Below are 25,012 nucleotides of genomic sequence, written 5' to 3' on the forward strand. Positions count from 1 at the left end.
TCATATCTTCATTTTTTGACAGGTCATTTTGGCAGTAGCAGAAGGTATGCATGCCTTGAGTATTAAAGTGCAAGTCTTTGTCGGTGAATTTACCGATCGAGACAATGTTACTTGGTGAGAAAGATTAGTGGGAACTGAAATCATGTGTAGCTTGCTCATGGTCAATTCATCAACATTTTCTCTTTAGTGGCCACCTGTCTATAGTGTCCATATTTCTCTAGTCCCTTGAGTGGCCGCTATAGACAGGTTTGACTGTAGTATCTACTCCCTTTCATCAGTGACACTGAGAAGATCTGTTGATAAGCAGGTTTTCAAAAAATGTTTGACAAAAGGCAATGGATGCTACTTGAAACTCCTGACCGTTTCCAAAAGTTTCTTGAGCAAATAGATAATTCAACTAAAGTGTCACAAATTCCACAACCATTAACATAACTACGATGGAAGCTGATACTATCAAACGAATCTGTAAAGCCAGTGCTCAAAATACTTTTTTCAGCCAGGTTGCCCAGGCAGCAACCTTCTCAAGCCAAAAGACAGGTTGCGCCATCAACATTTCAGGTTGCCCCACTTCCAAGTTATTACTTTCATCAAATCAGCTACTTATCCATTATCTTTTCTTCCAGTTACATGTAACTACTTAATATGTTTATCTTATCAAGAAGCTTATGCACATAGATGGGGGAAAAGTGGTGTTCCAACTGCAAAATTTCTGTTTGCACAGTTTAAAATTAAGTTGCGACAAGCAAAATGTGGTTACATTTGCAGGGCTCGAAATACTGGGTGCATGTGCACCCAGGTGCACCCAAAATTGGAGCTGTGCACCCATTTTTTCCTGTGGGTGCACAGGGTGCATCCAAATATTTTTGTAGGTTTATCTATACATACTATTATGCAACATATTCTTGACATCCAACTGTTAGAAATATGATAAAATGTCTGTCATAGTAAAATACTTGTTTAAGAATTTGAAGTTCAATTTGGATTCATCGAAATTTTAGATGCTCAGAAGAGGAACAGTAAGGTTTGTGATTAGGTTTTCTACATAATTCTCAAATTATTTTATGTGGTGCACCCAAAAATTGTTTGGTGTACCCAATTTTTTAGGTTGGGTGCACCAGTGCACCTAACCCCCAAAACGAATTTCGAGCCCTGATTTGCAAGTGTGCAAGTGGGTATTTCGAACACTGGGACGCTGATACTATTTCGCTGACTCTGTAAACTGATACTATTTTCTGAAGGCTGATACTTACTATTTTGCTGACTCTGTAAACTGATACTATTTTCTGAAGGCTGATACTTACTATTTTGCTGACTCTGTAAACTGATACTATTTTCTTAAGGCTGATACTTACTATTTTGCTGACTCTGTAAACTGATACTATTTTCTGAAGGCTGATACTCACTATTTTGCTGAATCTGTAAGCTGATACTCACTATTTTGCTGAATCTGTAAGCTGATAGTATTTTCTGAAGGCTGATACTTACTATTTTGCTGACTCTGTAAACTGATACTATTTTCTGAAGGCTGATACTCACTATTTTGCTGAATCTGTAAGCTGATATTCCCGCCTCCTGTCGTAACACTCCTGGATGCCTGCGTCCTCCCATAATGACTGGATGGCCTCCACATACTCCTTCTCAAACGTTGATACCGACTCGGGTTCTATTGATCTGATCAGGGCTGCCCTTTCCTGCAATAAACAAATAAACAAACAAACATGAACACAGGGGTCTAGCCAGCGTCCGTTTTTCCATCAATGGACGGAAATTTGCTGCGTCTGACGGAAAAAATGTAAAACCAATCTGTCAACCTTGACGGACAAAAATCCTTGGTGGAAGCTACAGGCTGCTTGGGGACGCCGCCCATGGCTGTAAAAGCCACACACGGTTTGTTTTGCTATTGTTATGATTGTTGACAATGTGTGTCGGCGCCCTTTCGCATACGATAATCCCATTAAAACCCGTTTTTCAACGTCTCAATGGCACCATCTACTACTTTGTAGTGTCATAGGGAAAATGAATTTTCGCAGTTTTCACGGCGATTAAAATTGGCTGACGGAAAAAAAATTCGAGCTGGCTAGAGCCCTGCATGAACACCTTGACGACAACTGCCCCTTCCTGTAAGACACCCAATAACTTACCTCCGTGAAAAGTTGAGATATAGTTTTGAGTGTGTCTGTCTGGGTGTGTGACTGCCTGTCTGTGTTTGTGTTTCCGGATTTTTGTAGTCAACATAACTCAAGAACCTCTGGATGGACTACGGGGATATTTGGTAGGTGGGTAAGTGTTGGGAAGATGAACGTCAAGGTAAATTTTGGCCCCCCTGGTATGTGACCTTGGTACTGCAGCAGAAATGCCATTTTTTGTATCTTTGACCTGGATGTGCTCTGGTTTTGTTGTCCCCTTCACTCCACTAAGAGGAAATATTCAAACTTTTATTATCACGTCTTCAATATTCACCATTCATGTTTTCTGAGAACTGTTTTTCTTAAAGTGTTTCAGATCCCTCGAACCTTTGGAGTCTGTGGAAGCATTGTGTCCAAATTTCAAAGCTATCTGGACATCTGACACAGAACGGCTGGAAACTGATTACATAACAAGGGCAGTTTGTCCTTCAAACTATTGACAGCTCTGCGGACAGACATGAATCAGACTACAGGATGTTTTCTGCAAATAATGAAAATGGTGTTAAACTAGTGTTTTCCATTTGTAATGTTACATGCCTGTATGCTTTCATGCATGTATGTTCCATGCCTGTATGTTACAAGGCTGTATGCATGTATGTTATATGCCTGTATGCTTCCATTTATGTTATGTTACATGCCTGTATGCTTCCATTTATGTTATGTTACATGCCTGTATGTTTCCATGAATGCATGATCAATGCCTGTATGTTTCCATGAATGTATTTTCCTTGCCTGTATGTTTCCATACATTAATATTACATGCCTATATGTTTCCATGCCTGTATGTTTCCATTCCATGCCTGTATGTTTTAATGAATGTATGTTCCATGCCTGTATGTTTCCATTAATGTATGTGCCATGCCTGTATGTTTCCATTCCATGCCTGTATGTTTTAATGAATGTATGTTCCATGCCTGTATGGTTCATGCCTGTATTTTTCATGCCTGTATGCTTCCATGAATGCATGTCCCGTGCCCGTATGTTTCCATGAATGTATGTTTCATGCCTGTATTTTTCATGCCTGTATTTTTCATGCCTGTATGTTTCCATACCTGTATGCTGCCATGAATGAATGTTCTATGCCTGTATGTTTCAAGGAATGTATGTTCCATGCCTGCATGTTTCCATGCATATATGTTACATGCCTGTATGTTTCAATAAATGTATGCATCCATGCATGTACATTCCATGCCTGTTTGTTTCCATGTCTGTATGTTTCGATGTCTGTACGTATGTTTCCATAAATGTATTTTTCATAACTGTATCCTGTATGTTCCATGCCTTTATGTTTCCATGTCTGCACATTTCCATGATGTAGGTTTCCATGCATGCCTGTATGATGTTCCATGCCTATAAAATATGTTCCATGCCTGTATATCCTCATGCCTGTATATTCCATGTTTGTATGTTCCAAACGTTTATGTCCCCATGCCTAAAGATGCAAGCACCCCATCATGACTGTTCCATGTGTTCCATACCTGTATATCCCTATGCCTGTATGTGCTATGCCTGTTTGTTCTAATTCTTATGTTCCCATGCATGTACGTGCATGTATGTCCCCATCATCTGCATATGTTTGGTGTCCATGTCGATGTGTGTAAAACCTCTGATGGCCACAAGTGGCTTTTAGAGCTTCATGCTTGCTGCACCCTCTCCAGTGTTGGAGCAGATATTGCCATTTATCCAGGTCAATCAGGCAGGGATACCACAGTACAGGGGAGCACAGCTAGCCAAACCAAAGTTAGGTACTCATTTACACCTGTGTCCAGCAAGGAAAAAGGTGTTAAGTGCCTTCCCTTCCAAATTAAGTCCCTAAGTTGGCCCAAGTACACATTATCATGGTCTGCTTGGGACTCAAACCCGGAATTTTTAGATTCCAAGTCAACATGTCGTAGTGCATATTCCAGTGGTTAGCGGCCCTGCCTCTCGAACTAGAAGCCGTGAGTCGCTGACCTGACATACGCGCTACCAGAAAGGGTTGCAGTCCTTAGGCCAGGACATTAAGCCGTGGTTGATTGTGCTTGTCCTAAACAGCTAGGGGAATTTCCCCGGTACAATGAACCTGTAAATACTGTACATAGCATCTGTCCTGTCTGTCACGACCAGTGGAAGACTAGCTCTTCAGTGAGCTAAAACTGGATCGAGATCGCTTTCCTTTTTTCTTCAACATCCCTACCTAAGTAAGGACGACCTTATGTGATGTCGTTAAATTGCACATTAACACGACATGGCCACCAGTGATGATCGCTGCGATTGTTCTGTAGACGACACTTCCATCTCGTTTGCAGCCTCTCAACAATCCTGTCCCATTATCCCCCAAATGGCTCCCAAATGGTCAGCGAACCATCACCCTAATCCAATCATTCTTCCAGCTTCCAATATCACGGCTTTTTGTGTTGATTACATCACGCCAATCTCAGGCCATCACCTAGGCCTAAATCAAAGGTAAGTAGGCTGTGTGTGTGAGTGTGTGTGTGTGTGTGTGTGTGTGTGTGTGTGTGTGATCACCGTTCAAGAAATCTGTGGCTTAACACTGAAACAGGTCTCCCACTACTTTTCACATCTACTCTACATCAACTGTGGCTAAACAGGTCTCCTGCAACTGTTCACATCTTCTCTACATCAACTGTGGCTAAATAGGTCTCCCACCACTGTTCACATCTCTACATCATCTGTGGCTAAACATGTCTCCCACCATTGTTCACACCTTTTGTCTACATCAACTGTGGCTTAACAAGTCTCCCACCACTGTTCACATCTTCTCTACATCAACTGTGGCTAAACAGGTCTCCCACCACTGTTCACATCTCTACAGCATCTGTGGCTAAACCGGTCCCCCACCACTGTTCACACATCTTCTCTACATCAATTGTGGCTAAACAAGTCTCCCACCACTGTTCACATCTTCTTTACACCATCTGTGGCTAAACAGGCGTCCCACCACTGTTCACACCTCTTCTCTACACCATCTGTGGCAACACAGGTCTCCCACCACTGTTCACATCTTCTTTACACCATCTGTGGCTAAACACTAACAGGACCCCCACCACTGTTCAGAGCAGTGAGCACTAATACAAATCTACATAGGCAATAATGTAAAAGTTAGCAAGTTCAGAGTGTCATAATCTCATCCGTGAATATTCCAGGTCATAAGAACTCACCCCACACAGCAGCCCGCTATCTCAAGTGTCCAAAAGTCTAATATCTAAACTTTCTGACCGGTGCAACTATTCAACCGGTCAAACCTTGCCGCCATCTTGCTTTTCATGACGTCATTTTTGGGACTCAGCACTTCAAAATAGGGGTCAGCACAGGCCGAAAAGATGGACCAAAACCTAGTTTTTGGGCCGAATCTGAACATCTGCAACCTACACTGTCTCACCAATATGAAATGTACTTACATTTTCCTGCTAAAAGTCGAAAATAGGCTAAAATACTGTATGGACTCGTTTTGGGCCTTCTGCGCCTGCCTCAATTAGGGTCATTGCCCTTCACATTACAGCAGCATCTGTGACGCAACAGATCTCCCACCACCATTGACAATTTGACATCTACTCTACATCATCTGCAGCTAAACAGATCTCCTACCACTGTTGTTATATACCACAAGAATAAAGGGCATGACATTAAATTTCAACTGACTAAATCATGCATTTTTCCAGGAAGCATAAAGTTTAAAGAGCAAGAAACCGAAGGGTTGAAACCTAATATGGGTGATGGGTGAAACCTGATATGGGTGTCAGGTGGGGAATAGGACATTCACTCAAGGACATTTCACCTGTTGAACACCTGAGCTAGATGTACTAACACAAAATCAGGTCTAAACAGTGCTGTTCCCCATGTTGGGGCGAGAATGAAAGATATCAAAGAGTGCAGTTCCCATGTTGGGGTGAAAATGAAGGCTTATTATAAGTTATATCAGTGCTGTTCCCCATGTGTTTGAGTGAGTGCTGTTCCCCATGTTAGGGTTAGAATGAAGGCTTACATCAGTGCTGTCCCCATGTTGGGATGAGAATGAATACTTTTATCAGTGCTGTTCCCCATGTTGGGTTGGGAATGAATGCTTTTATCAGTGCTGTTCCCCATGTTAGGGTTAGAATGAAGGCTTTTATCCCCATGTTCGGGTGAGAATGAAGGCTTATATCAGTGCTGTTCCCATGTTGGGTTAAAAAGGAAGGCTTTTATCAGTGCTGTTCCCCATGTTAGGGTTAGAATGCAGACTTATATCCCCATGTTAGGGTGAGAATGAAGGCTGTTCCTTATGTTGGGTTAAAAAGGAAGGCTTTTATCAGTGCTGTTCCCATGTTGGGTTAAAAAGGAAGGCTTTTTTCAGTGCTGTTCCCCATGTTAGGGTGAGAATGAAGGCTTTTATCAGTGCTGTTCCCCATGTTGGGGTTAGAATGAAGGTTTATGTCAGTGTTGTTCCCCATGTTTGAGTGAGAGAATAAATGCTTATATCACCTCACGCGACCAGGTTTTAGTACTGCATACCTACAGTATTGGCTTTTTCCATAATTTAGACAGACTAAGATGGTAAAAACTGTTCCAATACAGATTTAAGTTTAGGAATCTTAATCTTACATCCTATTACTCAATGCGAGCATATTTTGAAGTTGAAAATTCTGAGTTAAAATGAGCTTGAATTACAAATGAGCAACATGCAGTTCCCATTCAAGATCTGCATGTGAAAATATTCTATACTTGCAATATTGCATGCAGAAAATAATGACTGTATATTCATGTAAATATTTCGAATTGCATGCAAAATTTTTTGCCAACAACGAATATTGCATGAAACCGAAAAAGGATTTTGCGCCTTACAATTCCAACCAATGACGGTACAGTGTTCAACATCAACCATAATTGAGAATAATTTCATAAAAAGTTTTCTAAATCTAACGTTAATTTCTCTTAATCACATTCCCACACAGTCATTTGCTCTTATTCATAATGAGCTAATGATAATGACAATTTGTGGCTGTTTTCATGTTGCCAAATGAGCTGCTATTTTTATGCAAAGCTGTGGCGAATAAACTGCTGTTTTTATGCAAATCTGTTTCTGTTAGCATCAGGTCTTGTCCATACAAGGTCAGAGTGAAGGTCAAAATTCACCAACCTTCACTTCAATGATTATTCACAAACACTTTTACATTTTACATAAGTTATTCAAACTAATTTCACATCATAGTTAATACTTAGACATATATTCTGTTAGGATTGGGCTCCTTTTAAAGTTTAAGACAACCAACATCAAAAAGAGTTTTTGTGTTTGAGAGCTGCACCTCAAGCACACTAAAAAAGAACCCATCGCACATATTGATAAAAGTAGGGGCCCATACCGATTTGAGTGGATCAAATACATGTAAATCTGTCCGGATATGCTGCTTGTAATGTATAGTACAGGGTTAGACAAGTTTGTTAAAATTCACTTGTCCTATCGGGCAAGTACATAGAAAGTTTACTTGCCCGAACCAACTTTCCACTTACCCAAAATTTAATAAATGACATGTATTTTTACTTTCATCGATGGAATTCTTGTTATTGGCTCTATTTTTCTTTGTTGACCAATGCTTGATGCCATGACTGAAAAGTGGCAAGTATAAAAAAATCTCACTCATTGAAAAATCTTACTTGCCCGATCGGACAAGTGGGGTAGGACATGCACTTGCCCGACCATCACTTTCACTTGCCCGGGACAATAGGGCTAGTGGACTTGTTTATACACACAGACTAAAGAATGCCTTCTAGTTCTACACAAGCACACACCAACCATCACTCAAGACGGGGGGCGATATAAGCTTCCTGACACTTTCCGTCCACTGCTGACGTCTAACATAACTAATGTCACATGTCCAAAGTGACTGGTGATATCACCATGGTTACGTATGACCCTGAGGAAAGCTACAGTAGGTACGTTACTATAGCAACAGGAGCAATAATACTGAAGATGCGTGATGACTGCGCTATAGAAGTAGTAATTGGTTTATTGACAAAAACGTATAAAAAAGTCATTGCAGTAAACACTGAATTGTGCCGTAATTGTGCCGCTATAGACACTGAATCTGCAAAACAACAAGCCCAAATCAGCAGGGATGGACAAGTCGCCCAAACAAACGTTTCACTTGCCTGAAATTCAAACATTCATAGTAAACATTTTTTTTTGTATCCTCACTTCCAGCAATCGAATTGTTTTAATATTTACTAGATTTTTTCCGTCTTCACCAATGCCTGATGCCATGACTGTAAAAAGCAACAATTGTATCAAAATCTCACTCATGGAAAAATCTAACTTGTCCGATCGGGCAAGTGGGGTAGGACATGCGCTTGTCCAATGGGTACTTTCACTTGTCCGGGACAATCGGGCTAATGGACTTGTGCAATCCTGATTTAAGGCATTATCGTATACTTAAAGTACATGTATCCGCACTACACTAATACAACACACACTACACCCACACTATAACAGGCACTACACACTTTCATACCAGCACTACATCATCATCATCATCGCGGGCTGCTTGCCCGGACCAAGTCCACCCTCTCCTTCCAGACTTCTCTGTCCCCCATAGCTCTGTCCCACCAGCACTACAACACACATTATACCCACACTACAACACACATACAACACACACTATAACACACAGCATACCCACACTACAACTGGCATTACACATGCATCATTCTCACATAACAGCAGTTACACATGGTCTTCAACACACATAAAATCTGCACTACAACAGACACTGCACCCGCACTACAAGACATTATAGCTGTACTACAACAGACATTACAACAATTACACCTGCACTACAACAGACATTACACCTGCACTACAACAGACATTACATCCGCACTACAACAGACATTACATCCGCACTACAACAAACATAACACCCACAATTGCACCTGTTCTGGGGGACATGAAATATTTTCTAGTGCACATGCTCTCCTAGGTGTATAACTTAAGGGCATATACTGTACTGTTGTTTGGGACATGGGCTGTTCTGTCGTATACTAACTGTTCTGTAGTATACAAACTGTTTCGTATGACACAAAACTGTTCTGTAAAACACACACTGTTCCGTAAGACACAAACTGTTCTGTAGGACACAAACTCTTTTGTAAGACACTAACTCTTTGTAGGATACTGTTCTATAAGACACAAACTGGTCCGTAAGACACAAATTGTTCTGCAAGACACAAACTGTTCTCAAGGACACAAACTGTTCTGTAAGACACAAACTGTTCTGTAAGACGCAAACTGTTCTGTAAGACGTAAACTGTTCTGTAAGACGTAAACTGTTCAGTAGGACACAAACTGTTCTGTAAGACACAAATTGTTCTGCAAGACACAAACTGTTCTCTAGGACACAAACTGTTCTGTAAGACACAAACTGTTCTGTAAGACGCAAACTGTTCCGTTGGACACACTGTTCTGTAAGACACAAACTGTTCTGTAAAACACAAACTGTTCTATAAGACACAAACTGTTCTGTAAGACACAAACTGTTCTGTAAGACGTAAACTGTTCTGTAAGACGTAAACTGTTCAGTAGGACACAAACTGTTCTGTAAGACACAAGCTGTTCTGTAGGACACAAACTGTTCCGCAGGACACAAACTGTTCTGTAGGACACAAACTATTCTGTAACACAAACTGTTCTATAAGACACAAACTGTTCTGTAAGATGCAAACTGTTCTGTAAGACGCAAACTGTTCTGTAAGACGCAAACTGTTCTGTAAGGCGCAAGCTGCTCTGTAAGACACAAACTATTCCGTAAGACACAAACTGTTCTGTAAGATACAAACTGTTCTGTAAGACACAAGCTGTTCTATAGGAAACAAGCTGTTCTGTAAGACACAAGCTTTTCCGTAGGACACAAACTGTTTTGTAGGACACAAACTGTTTTGTAGGACACAAACTGTTCTGTAGGACACAAACTGTTCTGTATTGCTAGTGACAGTGTGTTCTGTCGAAGGCTGGTAACTTGAAGATAAGACGTTTCTGTTGATGGTCTGGAACTCTAATGTAAGACTGGTGTGTTCTGCTGAAGGCTAGTTTCACTACTTTGCGAAGAAGAAGACTACTTTGCGGATTCCGTATACATTTGTGGACAGCCACACCTCGAGCATGTGACAGAACCCATAACTCCTATCGAAACGAACAGGGGCCCATCCCAGGGTAAACGGATCAGATAAATCTGTCTGGATATGCAGTTTGTACTCTTCGGTACAGAACTGGCGTTATGTGCCAAGCGACTGTTTACTGCGTATGCAATACAAACAAACAAACACAAACAGGCTGGGTGAAAGGGGATCTCAAACTACATTGTCTTATCTTCAGACATACATTTTGAATCAGGAATATGATGATACAGCATGGATATGTAACCTGTATATAAGATACCCGACCTTCACCCCCACCCCCTTCCATCCCCTAAACCCCTCATCAACCCCCCTCCCCACCCTACCCCCTCCAGCCCTCTGTATCCATGCTGATTATAAGAAACACCCTGAGATGTGGCTAATAACGTCTTGAGACGTTGTGGAGACGTCTTACCTCGTTCTCCTTGTTCTTGTAGGCGATCTTGAGGGTGTCCATGGCGCGGATCATGCTGTGCATGGCCATGAAGATGTTCTGGTACACCAGCTTGGTGTACCCCCGTCTGTCCTCGTCTGAGTACCCAGCACCGTGGATGATTCTCATCTGCTTGATGAAGGTAGATTTGCCGGACTCTCCCGTACCTGTGGAGCGGGCGGAACACCTGTAAACACCTGTAAACAGCTGGGGGAACAGCTGAACACCCGTCTGTGAGAGGACAGAGGCGATGTATGGGGGGTAGTCTGGCGTACCATCAACACAACTGGGCTTGTTTTGGTGGCCATTTGCCGGCCAGTGGGCCAGCATCGCCCCATATATCCCACCCTAGAGGACAAGTGGACCCATCCCTGTGTACCAGGGTAAAATGTGACCAGGCAGGGCCGAGTCTGGCCCGTGTGAGCCCGGCTTGGCGCGAGCACCACACTACACACATCGCCATGGCCGTTTTTCATTGATAGAGAGGATGTGTAACTGTACATACAGAAATCAGCCGCCATAAACAAGCCTCTAGGGCGGCGGGAACAGACAACCAAGCCGACTTACCCAACAGGAGCAGCTTCAGTTCTCTTCTGGCGTCTCTCTTGTCCTTCCTCAGCTGTTTTTCGATCTCCTGGTTGATACGTTTTTGCTCCTTTGCCTCCTCGGATAGACAGCACGCCATTTTGTTCATGCTGGAGATGTCAGTCTCTCCGCCAGCCAATACTGGGGGCCCAGCCCTGGCGATCGTGCTTCCCTCCCGAACTAGCGGCTCGGCCGTGCGCCTGAGTGCCCGTGCTGGATCCAGCGGGCTCCTGGCGGTTCGGGCTCGGTGCGACCCGCCTGATTGTGCCGTGGATCGGCTCCGTGTGGCTCCGAGCGGCGTCTGAGTCTGTCCGAGGTCTGCAACTCGCACTACGGCCTGGGTGGGGACGGTACCAGCGCGGCGATGCCAACCAGCGGACTCGCCCCCTTTTTCGACTAGATTGAGCTTATTTCTTTTCAAAGCAAAAGTTAATTCCAAAAATACTGCAATGAAAAAATATTACTCAATTATATCAAAGTGAAAATATAACTCTACTTATGTGTGTGATGAGTCATTTGTCATTAAAACTCCCTTTTTCTAATTTTATGGTAAGGGGTGGCTACGCAATGTGGAACAGCAAAGCTAGGTTTGTGTGATATTTGAAGCTAGTTTGTAGTTATTTCTGATACTTCTATAATAGTTGAAGACGTTTAAATATATCTTAAGAAGGTAAAACTTGAGGTATTCTTGCACTAAAGTAAAATATCATATATTTTCTAATTTATCTAATGATACTTGACGTGTAGAAATGTTTATATTTAACGTTTGTGTGATATATGGGTGACCGTGTAACCCCCATACATAGCCACCAAAGCAGCAAGACTAGGATCCCCCATCTTGGCGCCCCACATGCCCACATTGTCAATTCGTGATGTTCCCGAAGCAGGAAAAAATCGCTCTCTTCTCGGACAATTCTACCTTCCTTTTCCTGCCAACACGGACTATATTTCACCATACTGTTGTTGGGAAAAACAGGCCCATTTGTGGGGGACAACGGCGCCATATTGAGGGTAGGGTGCCGGGCCAACGTTAGGGGTCGTTGTTTCACAGTCGGCTGAAGCCGGTGGAAAGGAAAGTCATCAGTAGGAAGAGGAAATTGTGGATGGAGTAAGGGAGCATGGGCGCCATTTTGTCCGGAGTAAGACCGTTTACAGCGTCTGTGACGTTCGTACGACTGTCTGACGGCCCGACAAGTGGCTCAGCGCCAAATCCTGCGGGACAAACCGGCGCAAAAAGAGCAGGGCACGCCACCTGCAGACGAACCAACAAGTGGCATCACAGCGGGGATAAATAACTACACAGGCCGGAATACTCCCATGTGCAACAAGTCATTCCCAGCTGAAATTAAACAAACATATCAAAACCGGGGATTCCGCTGCAGTACCGTAGCAAGCCGCTAGGGGACACAAATCCGATCATTTTTCTCATCAAGACCTAACGAAATAAAGTTTCCAACGTTACCCACATATTTATCCAGGTCATTATCCAGTTCGTCCGTAAACAGAAAACAAAGAGGCTCAAACCCATTTTAAGCTCCTTGCTTTTAAACAAATGCTACCAAAAACATAACTTCTGCCATTGGAAAGTTAACTACTATATCCACCTTTAAAATGTGTAAATGGATAATGAATAAAGTTATTCTCCAAGCAGAGGTTGAGTCTCGCCGGTGATATAGTAGTTGTCGGAAAATTTACCGGAGCGCGCTGGAGAATAGAATAAAGCCAGAGGTCCGTGTTTAAAAAAAGCCAAGACTCAAGTACTTTAAAGAACCCACCACACTCAGTGAATAGTTATTGGCTAAAGGAAGAAGGGAATAAAAGAAGAAAAAAACGAAGGAAAGAAAGGATGGAAAGAAAGAAAGGAAGAAAGAGATAGAGAACAAATCACTATGCCTGTAGATACCACCAGTACAGTGTTGGCGCATACGGTCACCACCAGCGTTGGCGAATTTTCCACAGCAACTTTCAAGAACGCAAACTCCCCACACACGCTCATATCATAACAATGATGGTTGTTCGGTTTGCTTATATTTCCGTTTTTCTCCAGCAATGACTTGTGTGGGAAGACAAGAGAACAGCGTCCCTACAGACCGATAATCAAAGTGGGGACATTTACTTTTAAAACCATTTTACGCCCATACACGTTCATCAATCTCCAAGCAGATGTTCGGAGGGAAATCGTGACGCACTACGTTCTCGGGCCTGGGTGCCAGACGGAGTAAAGCTAAAATGGGCTAACACCCAAGCTATAGCGAAGTCACATATCCATGTAGCAATACATGACTAGACCTGGTTACCAGCGAGCGAAAAACATTCCGATTTCCTCTCCGCGTATCTGCTTTAACTTTGAGACAGAGTCGTCACCATGACGTCATGGTCTCGTCGCTCCCAAGCGGTACGAAAGCGACCACTTGCGACTTTATTACAAACTGCAGCCGTTCTACAATCCACTTCCCAAGATGGCGGCCATGTACCTACAGAATCAGGGGTTTGAAGAGTATGCGAGTGCCCGGCGACTGAGCGAGGAGGTAACGGCAGGGCGGGGATGGCACGGGACGAGGAGGGGGAAGGGGTCCCCAGTATTGACTTCGTAACGCCATGTTGTAGTTGTTGTTGTCAGCATTTACCCAGTCAGTGACGCCCCCCTCCCCACCACATCCAGCCCTGTCATGCAATGGAATGCATGTTTGTATCAAAGTAAAGGGATGACACTGTAGCTCAATCGGTAGCAGCTTAACAGTTGAGCACCTGGCTGTAATTAGTTCGTAACTGGGAAACACCGCTTCTGATCCGTAATGGGTATCGTGGTTAGAGCTGCATTCGTCTTTCGAAAGACAAATCCGGATGTAAAATTCTAAAAATGGGGTTCGTGTTCGAGGAGGTGCCTCAAGCACATTACAACAGCCTCATTACTTAGATGGGTACTTATAGCTACTGGTTGTGCTGCAAGGTGAATAGGTGCATGTTTTATGTTAAGAACAAAATCTGTTGTAAGGTTTGGCATACTAGCTTAGAAGGCGGTGACACGCCGATGTCCATGACCACTGATGACAAGTATTTTCCCGCCCTCCTGTATCCCCTTCAGGAGTCCCGTCAGGACCCGGAGACGGAGCCCTACAAGTCCAAGTACAAGGCACGGGAACTTCTGCTGCAGCTGGCAGAGGCTCTGCAGGGGTTTCAGGATGAATCACAAGCAGAGGAAAACATCGGTCAGTTTAGCACGGATTCACCATCTGTCCGTCCTTCCATCCATTCCACCCATTTACTGCTGTGTTTACTGCTGTGTTGACCCTGCCGTAACGTTGTCCAAACTGTTTGTTTGTTTACTCCTTTGTTTGGTGTTGTTCAGAGTTGACCCAACAGTTGTCCGAGCTCTTTGTTTGTATACTACTTTTTTGTTCAAAATTGATATTACAGTTGTCCAAGCTGTTTGTTTACTCCTGTTTTTTTGTTGTTCAGAGTTGGTGCTACAGTTGTCCAAGCTGTTTGTTTACTCATGTTCGTTTTTTGTTGTTCAGAGTTGACCCTACAGTTGTCCAAGCTGTTTGTTTGTTTACTCCTATTTTTTGTTGTTGTTCAGAGTTGACCCTCCAGTTGGCAGAGCTGTGGTTCCATCTCGGGGTGAACTTCAGCGAGACGGAGGAGGTTCCCACAGGTGAGCAGTACTTCTCCAGGTGTGCAGAACTCATGCAGGGGCACAAGATGGACCAGCGCTGCGTCAACACCTGCCTCAACTGTCTTAACCAGGTAAACACTTTCACTTTCAGCTGCCTCAACTGTCTTAACCAGGTAAGCACTTTCACTTTCACCTGCCTCAACTGTCTTAACCAGGTAAGCACTTTTACTTTCACATCCTCAAGTTTCTTAACCTGGTAAGTGCTTTCACGGTCACCTGCCTCAGCAGTCCTAACCAGGTAAGCACTTTCACTTTCACCTTCCTCAACTATCTTGACGATGTAAACACTCTAAGTTTTATTTACGCACATTCTAGTCTTATGTACCTTAAAGCATTCTCAACTATCAGTCGCTGTTCTTTTTTCCTTTCAGAATTGACTCATGCGACTTAAGACATGTTTCCTACAGCAAGTTACATGATGGATGTTTTGCAAAATTCCTCACAATTAAAGTCATGTTTTATGAATTAAAACCAACAAATGATTGTGAAAATATTGCTGTGTGATTTTTGCTTGTTTGTTTATAGTTTGTGTTGTATCAATTTAGTCATGTTTGTTTACTGTTGGTATTGTTGTTTACTCCAGCTTGGCATCCTGTGGGTCTCGCGATCAGAACCGGAGAAAGCCCTGAAGATTTTACAGGTGGGACAAAACTTATCGTCAACATCAGTCGTGAACTTTCGTTGATCATATCGCCATCCTTACTTGATCAATCGCTTTGAGTCGCAATTCTTGTACAACCAACTCCCATAATCAGCCCAAATGAACAGATATAACAAACAAACAAACAGACATAAGAAACAAATGGACACAACAAACAAACAGACAACAAACAAACAGACATAATGAACGTCCAAACGTAACAGACGCATATACACAAAAAACAAACAGACATAACAAATAAAATGTACACAACAAACGAACAGACAACAAACAAACAAACAGACATAATGAACGTCCAAACGTAACAGACACACATACACAAAAAACAAACAGACGTAACAAATAAAATGTACACAACAAACGAACAGACAACAAACAAACAGACATAATGATCGTCCAAACGTAACAGACAAGCATACACAACAAACTAGAGTTCGGCGACCTCATACCTCCATGAAAATTTAAAGCTTTTGTAAATTTCATGCAATTGACTAACACATTAACATAATTTATGCATGGCGTTGTTCAGCATTGACTAACGTACACATGTCACAATTCTAAAATTCCCATTATTAATCATAAAGCAGTTTTGCAATTTTTACATAAATTATGCAAATAAGTTCCTCATTACCATATTTGGTATCTGCTTATATTCCACCTATCATAATTAACATCTGTTACATTTATTTAAGTCCAGTTATTGAAAACAACGGAATTATACAATTTCCTCATTAATTATGCAAATCAACTCCTCATTTGCATAACATGTATATCATTATGAACATATTTGCCTAAGGTACACGCATACCCAATATGATGCCAATCCATCAATCCTTTCTGCATTTATCCTCTTTGGAATGTCTTGACAAAAATGCCCCTGCAGTTCCCAAATTAAATGTTAGGGGGCTGAAATTTGCTCCACTTTGTCATGACACTAAAAGCTATCTACCACCCAAATGTCAAGACCATATCACATCTGGGACAAGAGATACATAGAAAAAATTGCTATGATAGAATATTCTCATTAATTATGCAAATGTGCTCCTATTATGCATAATTGGTATTTCACTTTGTACAACATTGTCTAAGGTACTAGTACCTACATACCAAAAATCATGAAAATCCGTTGTTCCCTTCTTGAGTTATCGTCTTCAGAAGTTTTTGACAAAAATGCCCCTGCTATCCCCAAACTAGCCGCTAGGGGGCCCAAAATTTTTTCACTTATTCCTGAGCACAAGAGCTATCTAATACTCTAAAAACGTGACCATAGCTTGTTCAGAACACGAGATAGTAAAACCGGAAGTTGCGCTGCAGTACCAAGGGAAGCCGCTAGGGGGCCCAAAATCTAATCATTTCTAGCTTTCATCACACCCCACCAACACACCAAGTATGAAAGTAATCCATCCAGCCGTTCTTGAGTTATCTTGTTGACAGACAGACAGACAGACACACACACACACAAACGCAGGGTAAAATATAACCTCCATGACATTTCATGGAGGTAATGAACAGACATAACAAAGGGGTAAAACTGACTCTTGTCCCCCCAGGAAGCTGAGGACATTTACAAAATGTACATGCACAACGTGGGACAACCCCCTCTACTACTACATGAGTAAGTACCCCCCTGCAACTTCATATGTAAGTAACCCTTGCTACTTCACAAGTAAGTACCCCCCATCTACTTCACAAGCAAGTGCCTCATACAGGGCCAAGGTTTGAATCCTGCCGTGTCACTGATCTTGTGCCCTTGGGAAAGGCATTTTACACGACTTTCCTCACTTCACTGAAAATGGGTTCCAAGTTTTGGCTAGGATGGTCCCTTGGATAGGACGTTAAATGGATGTCCCATTTTTGGGGAGAGCGACACCCCTCGCACATTAAAGAACCCACCACACCTTTTGAAAAAGAGTAGGGGCATACCCCAGTGTGCGATGGAGCAATTCTTTCTGTCTGGAGTTGGTGATTCACTACACATCACTCAAATGGAGGCCTGGCAAACCTACATCTCGTATCAGCCATGCAGTGAATTTCGTTTACAATCATTTACCCGAACTTCAGGAAGAATAGTAATGTATCATTCACTAATGGAGATCCGATTCAAACCAAACTTCACGTGTATTTAAAGTACCCCCCTCTTATTACACATGTCCAAAATTAATTGCTTATGATGTATTCTGCAGATTGTGCTGAATGTGATGTTCCTTCTCCTGCAGATTGTTGTCTCCTGAGCAGACTGGCAGCCCCAAGTCTCGGCAGGCAGAGTTTGAGAAAACTCACACCCTGACCCTGTACTACCTCGCACAGACATACCCCAAACTGGGCGACAACGAAAAGGTAAAAATGACGTCTTGCCCTTGTTTTCTTTGACCGGTAAGCCCAAAAATACTTGAAAGCCTGACGGTATAGTCTGTCCATATCCTAATTGCTAGTCCAAAGTCCGGTCCACTATTTTTTTCAAGTCCGTTTTTTCCGGACCAGTCCAACAAGAAAAAAACGGTTTTGCTTAACTGTATGTATTCCTGTATGTATTCATGTGTGGGCCACAACACCAGCATAGTGCTGCCTGTGACCCACTTGTATTGTACTGTTTGCAATTTCAATAAATCAAATCAAACTGATTGATTGTTTTTGTTAGATGTTGGGATGGATAGACAGATGATTCTGATGGAAGATAGGTAGATGGATTGGTTGATCAATTGGTTCATCGATTGGTTGATTGATTGATTGATTGGTTGATTGATCTCTTTAGTCTGCAGCCTACTGTCACCTGACCCTCAGCCGCCAGCTGCAGTCAGGACACTTCCAGCCGATCGACTGGGCGACAAACTGCGCCACGCTGTCACAGTACTACGTCACGCGCGACAACTTCACACAGGGGAGACATTGTCTGGGTAAGCATCTTTCCCAGTACAACGTTTTTTGTGATCCAGCCAGCGCAAGTTGCGTGATATCACAGTTTTTGTGTTCTAGCAAGCATGAGTTGCGTGATGTCACAGTTTTTGTGTTCCAGCCAGTGCAAGTTGTGCGATGTCACAGTTTATGTGATCGAGCCAGTGCAGGTTGCATGATGTCACAGTTTTTGTGTTCTAGGAAGCACGAGTTGCACGATGTCACAATTCTTTGTGTTCTAGCAAGCATCAGTTGCAGGATCTATAGTTTTTGTGTTCCAGCCAGCTCAAGTTGCGTGATGTCACAGCTTTTGTGTTCCAGCCAGCACAAGTTACATTATGTCACAGATTTTGTGTTTCAGCCAGCACAAGTTGCATGATGTCACAATTCTCTGTGTTTTAGTAAGCATCAGTTGCGTGATGTCATAGTGTTTGTGTTCCAGCCAGCGCAAGTTCCGTGTTGTCACAGGTACCCGAACCATCTGATGAGACAGAAGACGGAGAGAACGAGTCGGCACGGGAAAAACTGGAGCGTCGGAAGGCGGACATCTCACGGTGCTGGCTGAAGTACTGCCTGGTTTTACTACAGGAGTCCAGGTACTCATTCATACATTCTATCACTCACACACTCAAGCTCTCACAGACTCATTCACTTGCTGGTTTGCTCACTCGTTCGCTATCTCTCACTCATTCACTCACTCACACTCATGCTTTTACTCACATTTGCATTAACTCACACACGCTGGCACTCATTCACTTACACATTCACTCATTGATACTACTGTAAATGCAGAAATGTTTGCGGTGGATTAATGTTTGCGGTTTTTGCGATGACCACTTCACCGCGAACTTAAAACTACTGCAAGCATTATACTATTGTGGTATTAGACTGCAGTCTATGGTGTTACCGTGAAAATAAAACCACTGCGAAAAGTCCTTTTCCCGCTACCGCGAAATTAAATGTATTTACAGTAATTTGTTCACTTAGTTAGTCATTTATCGCACATCTTTTTACTTTAAATTTCATTTCTTCCCAAAGGCGTTTTTGTTCTCACTCATTCCCTCCTTCTCCTTTTCCCAGGCAGGCTCTGATGGATGACATCGGTGAGTTGGACAGGGCAAAGCAGACAGACCTGGCCAAGGGCGGGGCTGTTGCCGGGAGCAAGGGTAGCCATAACGACGACAAACAAGAGAAGTCAGAGGATCCGGAAAAGGCAGAAGGTAAGATTACAGAAGTAAGGAATGAAACAGTAAAGGAAGTATTGCAGGGGAATTATTGTCATTACAGTTACAGTCATTCCTTAGTAAGACGGAATGAAGGGAGAACAAAGGTCAATATTTACAGTTACAAATCTTTGTTCCAACACAAGGGAAACACACAACATGAATTTTCCGTTGATCCATGACCGTGGTAGATTCCGTCTTCCCGCCATTTTTTATTCGCTCCTGACGTCATCAAACATCCGACTTCCGGAACGTCAGCGCAGTGAATAAGACTGTCACATCTGATGAAGGTCGGCAAGATGGACTGAAAATTCATGGTGAGTGTCTTCCTTGTGCAGGAACAAAGTTCAGACTTTTTAACTATGAATTCTACCAACAGAGATGAGTCTTTATTCGAAATGTCAATGTTACCACCCCCACCCCCCCAGGTGCTGATGGGCCGGGCTGTCACCATGGCGATGAGAAGAGTCAGTTGAGATTCGAGAGTCTTGAGCTGACAGCGCTAGAGGATCAGGTTACTGACAAGAAGGTCACAGACTTTGATCAGGTCAGTGAAGATTATTAGGATAATCAGGGTAGGACTTAGTAACCAGGTCAGCATTATTAACTAAGTTATGAAGATAAGCAGAGTAATTAAAAAGGTAGCCATGTTAGCATGAAATGTAAACAAACACTGCTGCTAATGTCCTGGACATTCTTTCTCCACATTGAAACCATTTTGCCTGTGACCTTGTTGTCAAGACCAGTTTATTTCGCAGCAATCCACAGGTCACATAAGTGGAAAAGTTTTGCCAGTTTACATATTGTAGATGTCTGCAGTGCTTTAAGAAACTGCTAGGTGGCACTACCTTCCATGCTGCAGTGTGTTTGTGTTGTTCATTGCCTTCTTCCTAGGTCCTTTTTATTTTATTCACCAGTTGAATTTCCTGCGCTGCATTTGAAATTTACTTGGTGGCGCTGTGAGGCAGGTTCTGATTGGTTGGTTGTGTGTGTTGCAGGCGCGTGCGGTGTTCCTGGTTGGGCAGAAGTACGTGAACGCAGCGAAAGAGTTTTACGTGTTGGACGGGCACGTAACGGACTTCGTGGAGATCACCCAGGTAGGCAGGGCATCTGGGGGGTGCTTTGAAATAGGTGGTGCTGTAGAAAAGGGGGAATAGGGGGTACTGTGGAATAGCGGTTACCGTGGAATAGAGGTGATGTGGAATAGGTCGTACTGTGAAATAGGGGGTGATGTGGAATTGATGGTACTGTGGAATAGGGGGTGATGTGGAATAGGGGGTGCTGTGCAATAGTGATGCTTTAAAATAAGGGGGATGTGGAATAGGGGATGCTGTGGAATAGGGCATACTTTAAAATAGGGGGGATGTGGAATACGGGGTGTTGTGGTATAAGGGGCTGCCGTGGAATAGGGGGACTGTGGAATAGGGCGGGTATTTCTCTTTCCTGAAAGGAAATCTGAACTTGCACCCTGACCCCACACAGGACTGGAGTCAGCTGTTCCGGGCGCTGTCGTTTTTTGAGCAGGATTTCGAGCGTCGCTGTAAGATGCACAAGCGTCGTGCAGACATGCTGCAGTCCCTACTGTCGGAGCTGAACCAGCAGCACTACCTGCTGGTGTGCAGACAGATCATGTACGAGATCGCTGAGATCTTCAGCGAGATGCTCGACCTCAAGGTCGCCATCGCGGAGGCCGCAGACGAGAGACCGAAGGTCCACGCCGTCAAGAAGATCAACTCACTGTGAGTATGGGTTGCTAGGTTACAGGTTGCTAGGTTACAGGTTGCTAGGTTACAGGTTGCTAGGTTACAGATTATTAGGTTACAGATTATTAGGTTACAGATAGCTAGGTAACAGATTGCTCGTTTGCAGGTTGCTAGGTTACAGGTTGCTAGGTTACAGATAGCTAGGTAACAGATTGCTAGTTTGCAGGTTGCTAGGTTACAGGTTGCTAGGTTGCAAGTGCTAGGTTACGGGTTGCTAGGTTACAGTTCACAATGACAAGAAAATCATGGAGAGTATGGGTTGCTAGGGTACAGATTATGCCATCATGTGTTGCTAGATTATGTATTGCTGGGTTATGGTTCATGCCATTAAGAAAATCAACTCACTGTGAGCATCGGTTGTTAGGTTACAGGTTGCTAGTTTATGGTTTATGCCATCAAGAAAGTCAACTGACTCTCAACTCACTGTATGGGTTGCTAGGTTACGGGTTGCTAGGTTACAGGTTTGTTTCAGACATCTTGTCTTTGATACCTCTGATTGTTGTTACAAAATCAAACCTAATCCACCAACTGGTCCCATGTTGTAAACTCTTCTGCAGGGCACAGCAGTCCATCAGTCACTACCAGATGTTCTTAGGTAAGGAACAGTTCTGTGGGGTGCTCATGTTTGGTGTTTGGTGTTACTCCTACTCCCATTGTAGATAACATACTGTCAGTTTTATGATGGTGACTCCTTCTTCCATTTGCTTCTCAAGACTCCTTAAGAAAGGCTGATAAGGAGATGCCCAAGACGTTCTCAGAAGACACGCTGCGCCCTGCGCTGGTGGCGAACTTCTGTGTTGGCAGATTGTGAGTACTAGTACTTCTGACATTTTTCTTCCAAGATTTTATTTCCAATTTTCATGCCTAATGCCTGTTACTTTTCAGTGCTGATATTTGTTTGTTTGTTTGTTGTGTGTTTTGCAGATACTCCAAGTTCCTGTCCTCTGATCCCCAGGTGAAGCTGCAAAACATGTCCAAAAGGTGAGGATTGAACCGTTCACATATGGGGAGGAGAGTGTGAGGGCAGTATATGGGCTATGACCGTTGGGAGTTGGGGGTGTATGTTCATTGGATGTGGACTGGACCAGTGGTGGTTCTTTAGCCTTGGTATTGTGAACATTATGTTTGACTGCACCATTATGGATAAAGGGGTGTTCTGTGTTCCTCAGTAGAAATCAGACACTAACAGATCCCCCTCTCCAGCCTGGACCATTATGAATAGAGGGGTGTTCTGTGTTCCTCAGTAGAAATCAGACACTCACAGATCGTAACCCCCCTCCAGCCTGGACCATTATAAATAGAGGGGTGTTCCATGTTCCTCAGGAGAAATCAGACACTACCATTTTTCTACCCCCCCCTCCAGCCTGGACCATTACCAGTTTGTGGTGGACTACTGCACCTCCCATCCAGACATTGCAGAATTAGTTAAGGTGAGTTTGTAGCATTCAGCTTGAAGAATCAACTTGTAACATTGTAATGTTTCTCAAAGACATACACTAGCTGCATAACAGTCCAAGACTGAATGTGTCCGATTAACTCCATAGACCTCCTAGCCTGGTATCCAGATGTATTGTAGCTCCCGAGTCTCTTCTGTCGTCTCTGCAAAAACATGTAGAAGAGGAAACTCAGGAGCTACTAGAAAGGTCACATTTTCAAGAAAATGCAAGATGTTTCCAAAGGGAAAAGAAAGGAAAAATCGCAAGAAACAAAAAGGCAACATTTTTGCGCAAGTCTAGTGCCTCGCATGTTTGGACGTCTTGAGTGTGAGTAAAAAAAATTGAAAAAGGCGAGTGTCAAACGTACAATGCCCTGTTCACAAGATGAAAACGTATATACAAGATACATGTCTAAAAAGGCTTGATTCATGCTGAGTCTGCATGTATGAAATGAACTCTACAGAGATGTACAGAGATGTCCATGGAGTAGGTATGGATTTGAGTTAATTTTTATTCTGATCCTCAGCAGAGCTGCACAAAGATGACCATGGACTAGGCTTTATTCATGCTGAGTCTGCTTGTATGAAATGAACTCTACAGAGATGTACAGAGATGTCCATGGAGTAGGCTAGATTTATGCTGAGTCTGTTTTCATTTACTCCACAGAGCGAACTTGAGATCTGCACAGAGATGTCACAGCTACTGCCCATACAGATGGAGAAGATTCGACTCACCTTGTCCTGAACTGACCTTGTCTTGAACTGACCTTGTTCTAAACCGACCTTAAATGTTGTATTGTTTCATGTATGATGGATGTAATGTGGTACTAAGTACATGCGAAGTCTACATGTATAATGTGGCCCTACATGTATGGTAATGTGGCCCTACATGTATGGTAATGTAGCCCTACATGTATGGTAATGTGGCCCTACATGTATGGTAATGTCACCCTACATGTATGGTAATGTGGCCCTACATGTATGGTGATGTGGCCCTACATGTGAAGGCTACATATCTGATGTAATATGGCAAAACCTGTATGGTAATGTGGCCCTACATGTATGGTAATGTGGCCCTTCATGCATATGGGAAGGCTACATATATGATATGCTGCTACATGTATGGTAATGTGGTACAAGTATGATATAATGTTTCTGTGTAAAGCCCAGACCTGGAATAAGTCATTTCTTGCAATCACTGTCTCATTGTTGTGTACTAGTAATATGAAGGAATAGAATGAACACCTGCTTGCTGTCAATACTTGCTGGTAGTTCTAAGTAGGTGTTCTCAATGTCATCTAATGTTATCGACTGGAAGAAACAGATTTTAAATCTAATTAAAAATGCTGCACCTACTTGATGCGTTGGTTTTTGGAATTAAATGGATCTTTTCTTTAACGGATACCTAGGGGTGGTGCCCATCTCCATTTCTGTAGCCCTTTAGCCACACATCTGTGCAAGACACTACAGCAGGGGGCTAGTCTGTTGGCAGTGACGTGTGTTTAACTCCCATACTCTTCCTCATTAGTGCTGAGTGCTAAGCTGAGCAGCATGTACCATTTTTAGAGTCTTTGGTATGACCCAGCCGCAATGCGACCTCCCGGGTTCCAAACGAACATTGAGTCAGGGAAAGTCTTGTAAATTGACTTCACCTTGGGGCATAGCAAGTATTAAAAACCCAGGACCTCTTGGCTTCCAGCCAAATGCTCTACCAGTTATGCCATACCAAACCCCACAATATGCCGTAGTTGGGAAAATAATTTGATCACACAATCTCTCGCTGGCTGGAAGTTATGACCCCCTCACAGGTGACTGTTCTGCTGGTGCTAAAAGCATGATTTAGTCAGGCTAGATGGGAAAATAAACCAACTTTAAACAAAGAAAAGGCTAAAGAAGTAACTTACATTGCATTTCTCCAACCTCACGCATTCCCAGTCCAAGAACTTTCATTTGAGTGGTAATTCTGGAGTTAGTGTCATTATTATATGGACTAGCAAAAGCATTGTCTATGGA

The 25,012-nt window shown here is 43.0% G+C and overlaps 2 protein-coding genes across 2 annotated transcripts in view; one reads left to right on the plus strand and one right to left on the minus strand.

Moving 5' to 3' along the window:
• LOC118412001 (guanine nucleotide-binding protein G(q) subunit alpha) overlaps nt 1-11,728 on the minus strand; it is a gene marked incomplete in the record, with an annotated part of 19,916 nt that extends 8,188 nt beyond the window's left edge. Inside the window, 3 exon segments of the mRNA XM_035814555.1 lie at nt 1,537-1,691; nt 10,747-10,931; nt 11,332-11,728. Coding sequence (XP_035670448.1) covers nt 1,537-1,691; nt 10,747-10,931; nt 11,332-11,458 — 467 coding nt within the window.
• Nucleotides 11,729-13,724: 1,996 nt separating this feature from the next.
• On the plus strand, nt 13,725-24,354 carry LOC118411996 (KIF-binding protein-like). Its single transcript, XM_035814547.1, has 17 exons — nt 13,725-13,877; nt 14,435-14,558; nt 14,930-15,096; nt 15,609-15,665; nt 17,237-17,301; nt 17,903-18,023; nt 18,439-18,580; nt 19,021-19,174; nt 19,659-19,798; nt 20,230-20,348; nt 20,800-20,898; nt 21,284-21,540; nt 22,122-22,159; nt 22,278-22,371; nt 22,489-22,545; nt 22,928-22,994; nt 23,667-24,354. Exons 1-17 carry the CDS (start codon nt 13,809-13,811, stop codon nt 23,742-23,744), a joined length of 1,848 nt encoding a protein of 615 aa, XP_035670440.1. The 5' UTR covers nt 13,725-13,808; the 3' UTR covers nt 23,745-24,354.
• The last annotated feature ends 658 nt before the right edge of the window (nt 24,355-25,012 follow it).

The sequence above is a fragment of the Branchiostoma floridae genome, chromosome 3 (assembly GCF_000003815.2).
Source record: "Branchiostoma floridae strain S238N-H82 chromosome 3, Bfl_VNyyK, whole genome shotgun sequence".
Taxonomy (NCBI): Eukaryota; Metazoa; Chordata; class Leptocardii; order Amphioxiformes; family Branchiostomatidae; genus Branchiostoma; species Branchiostoma floridae.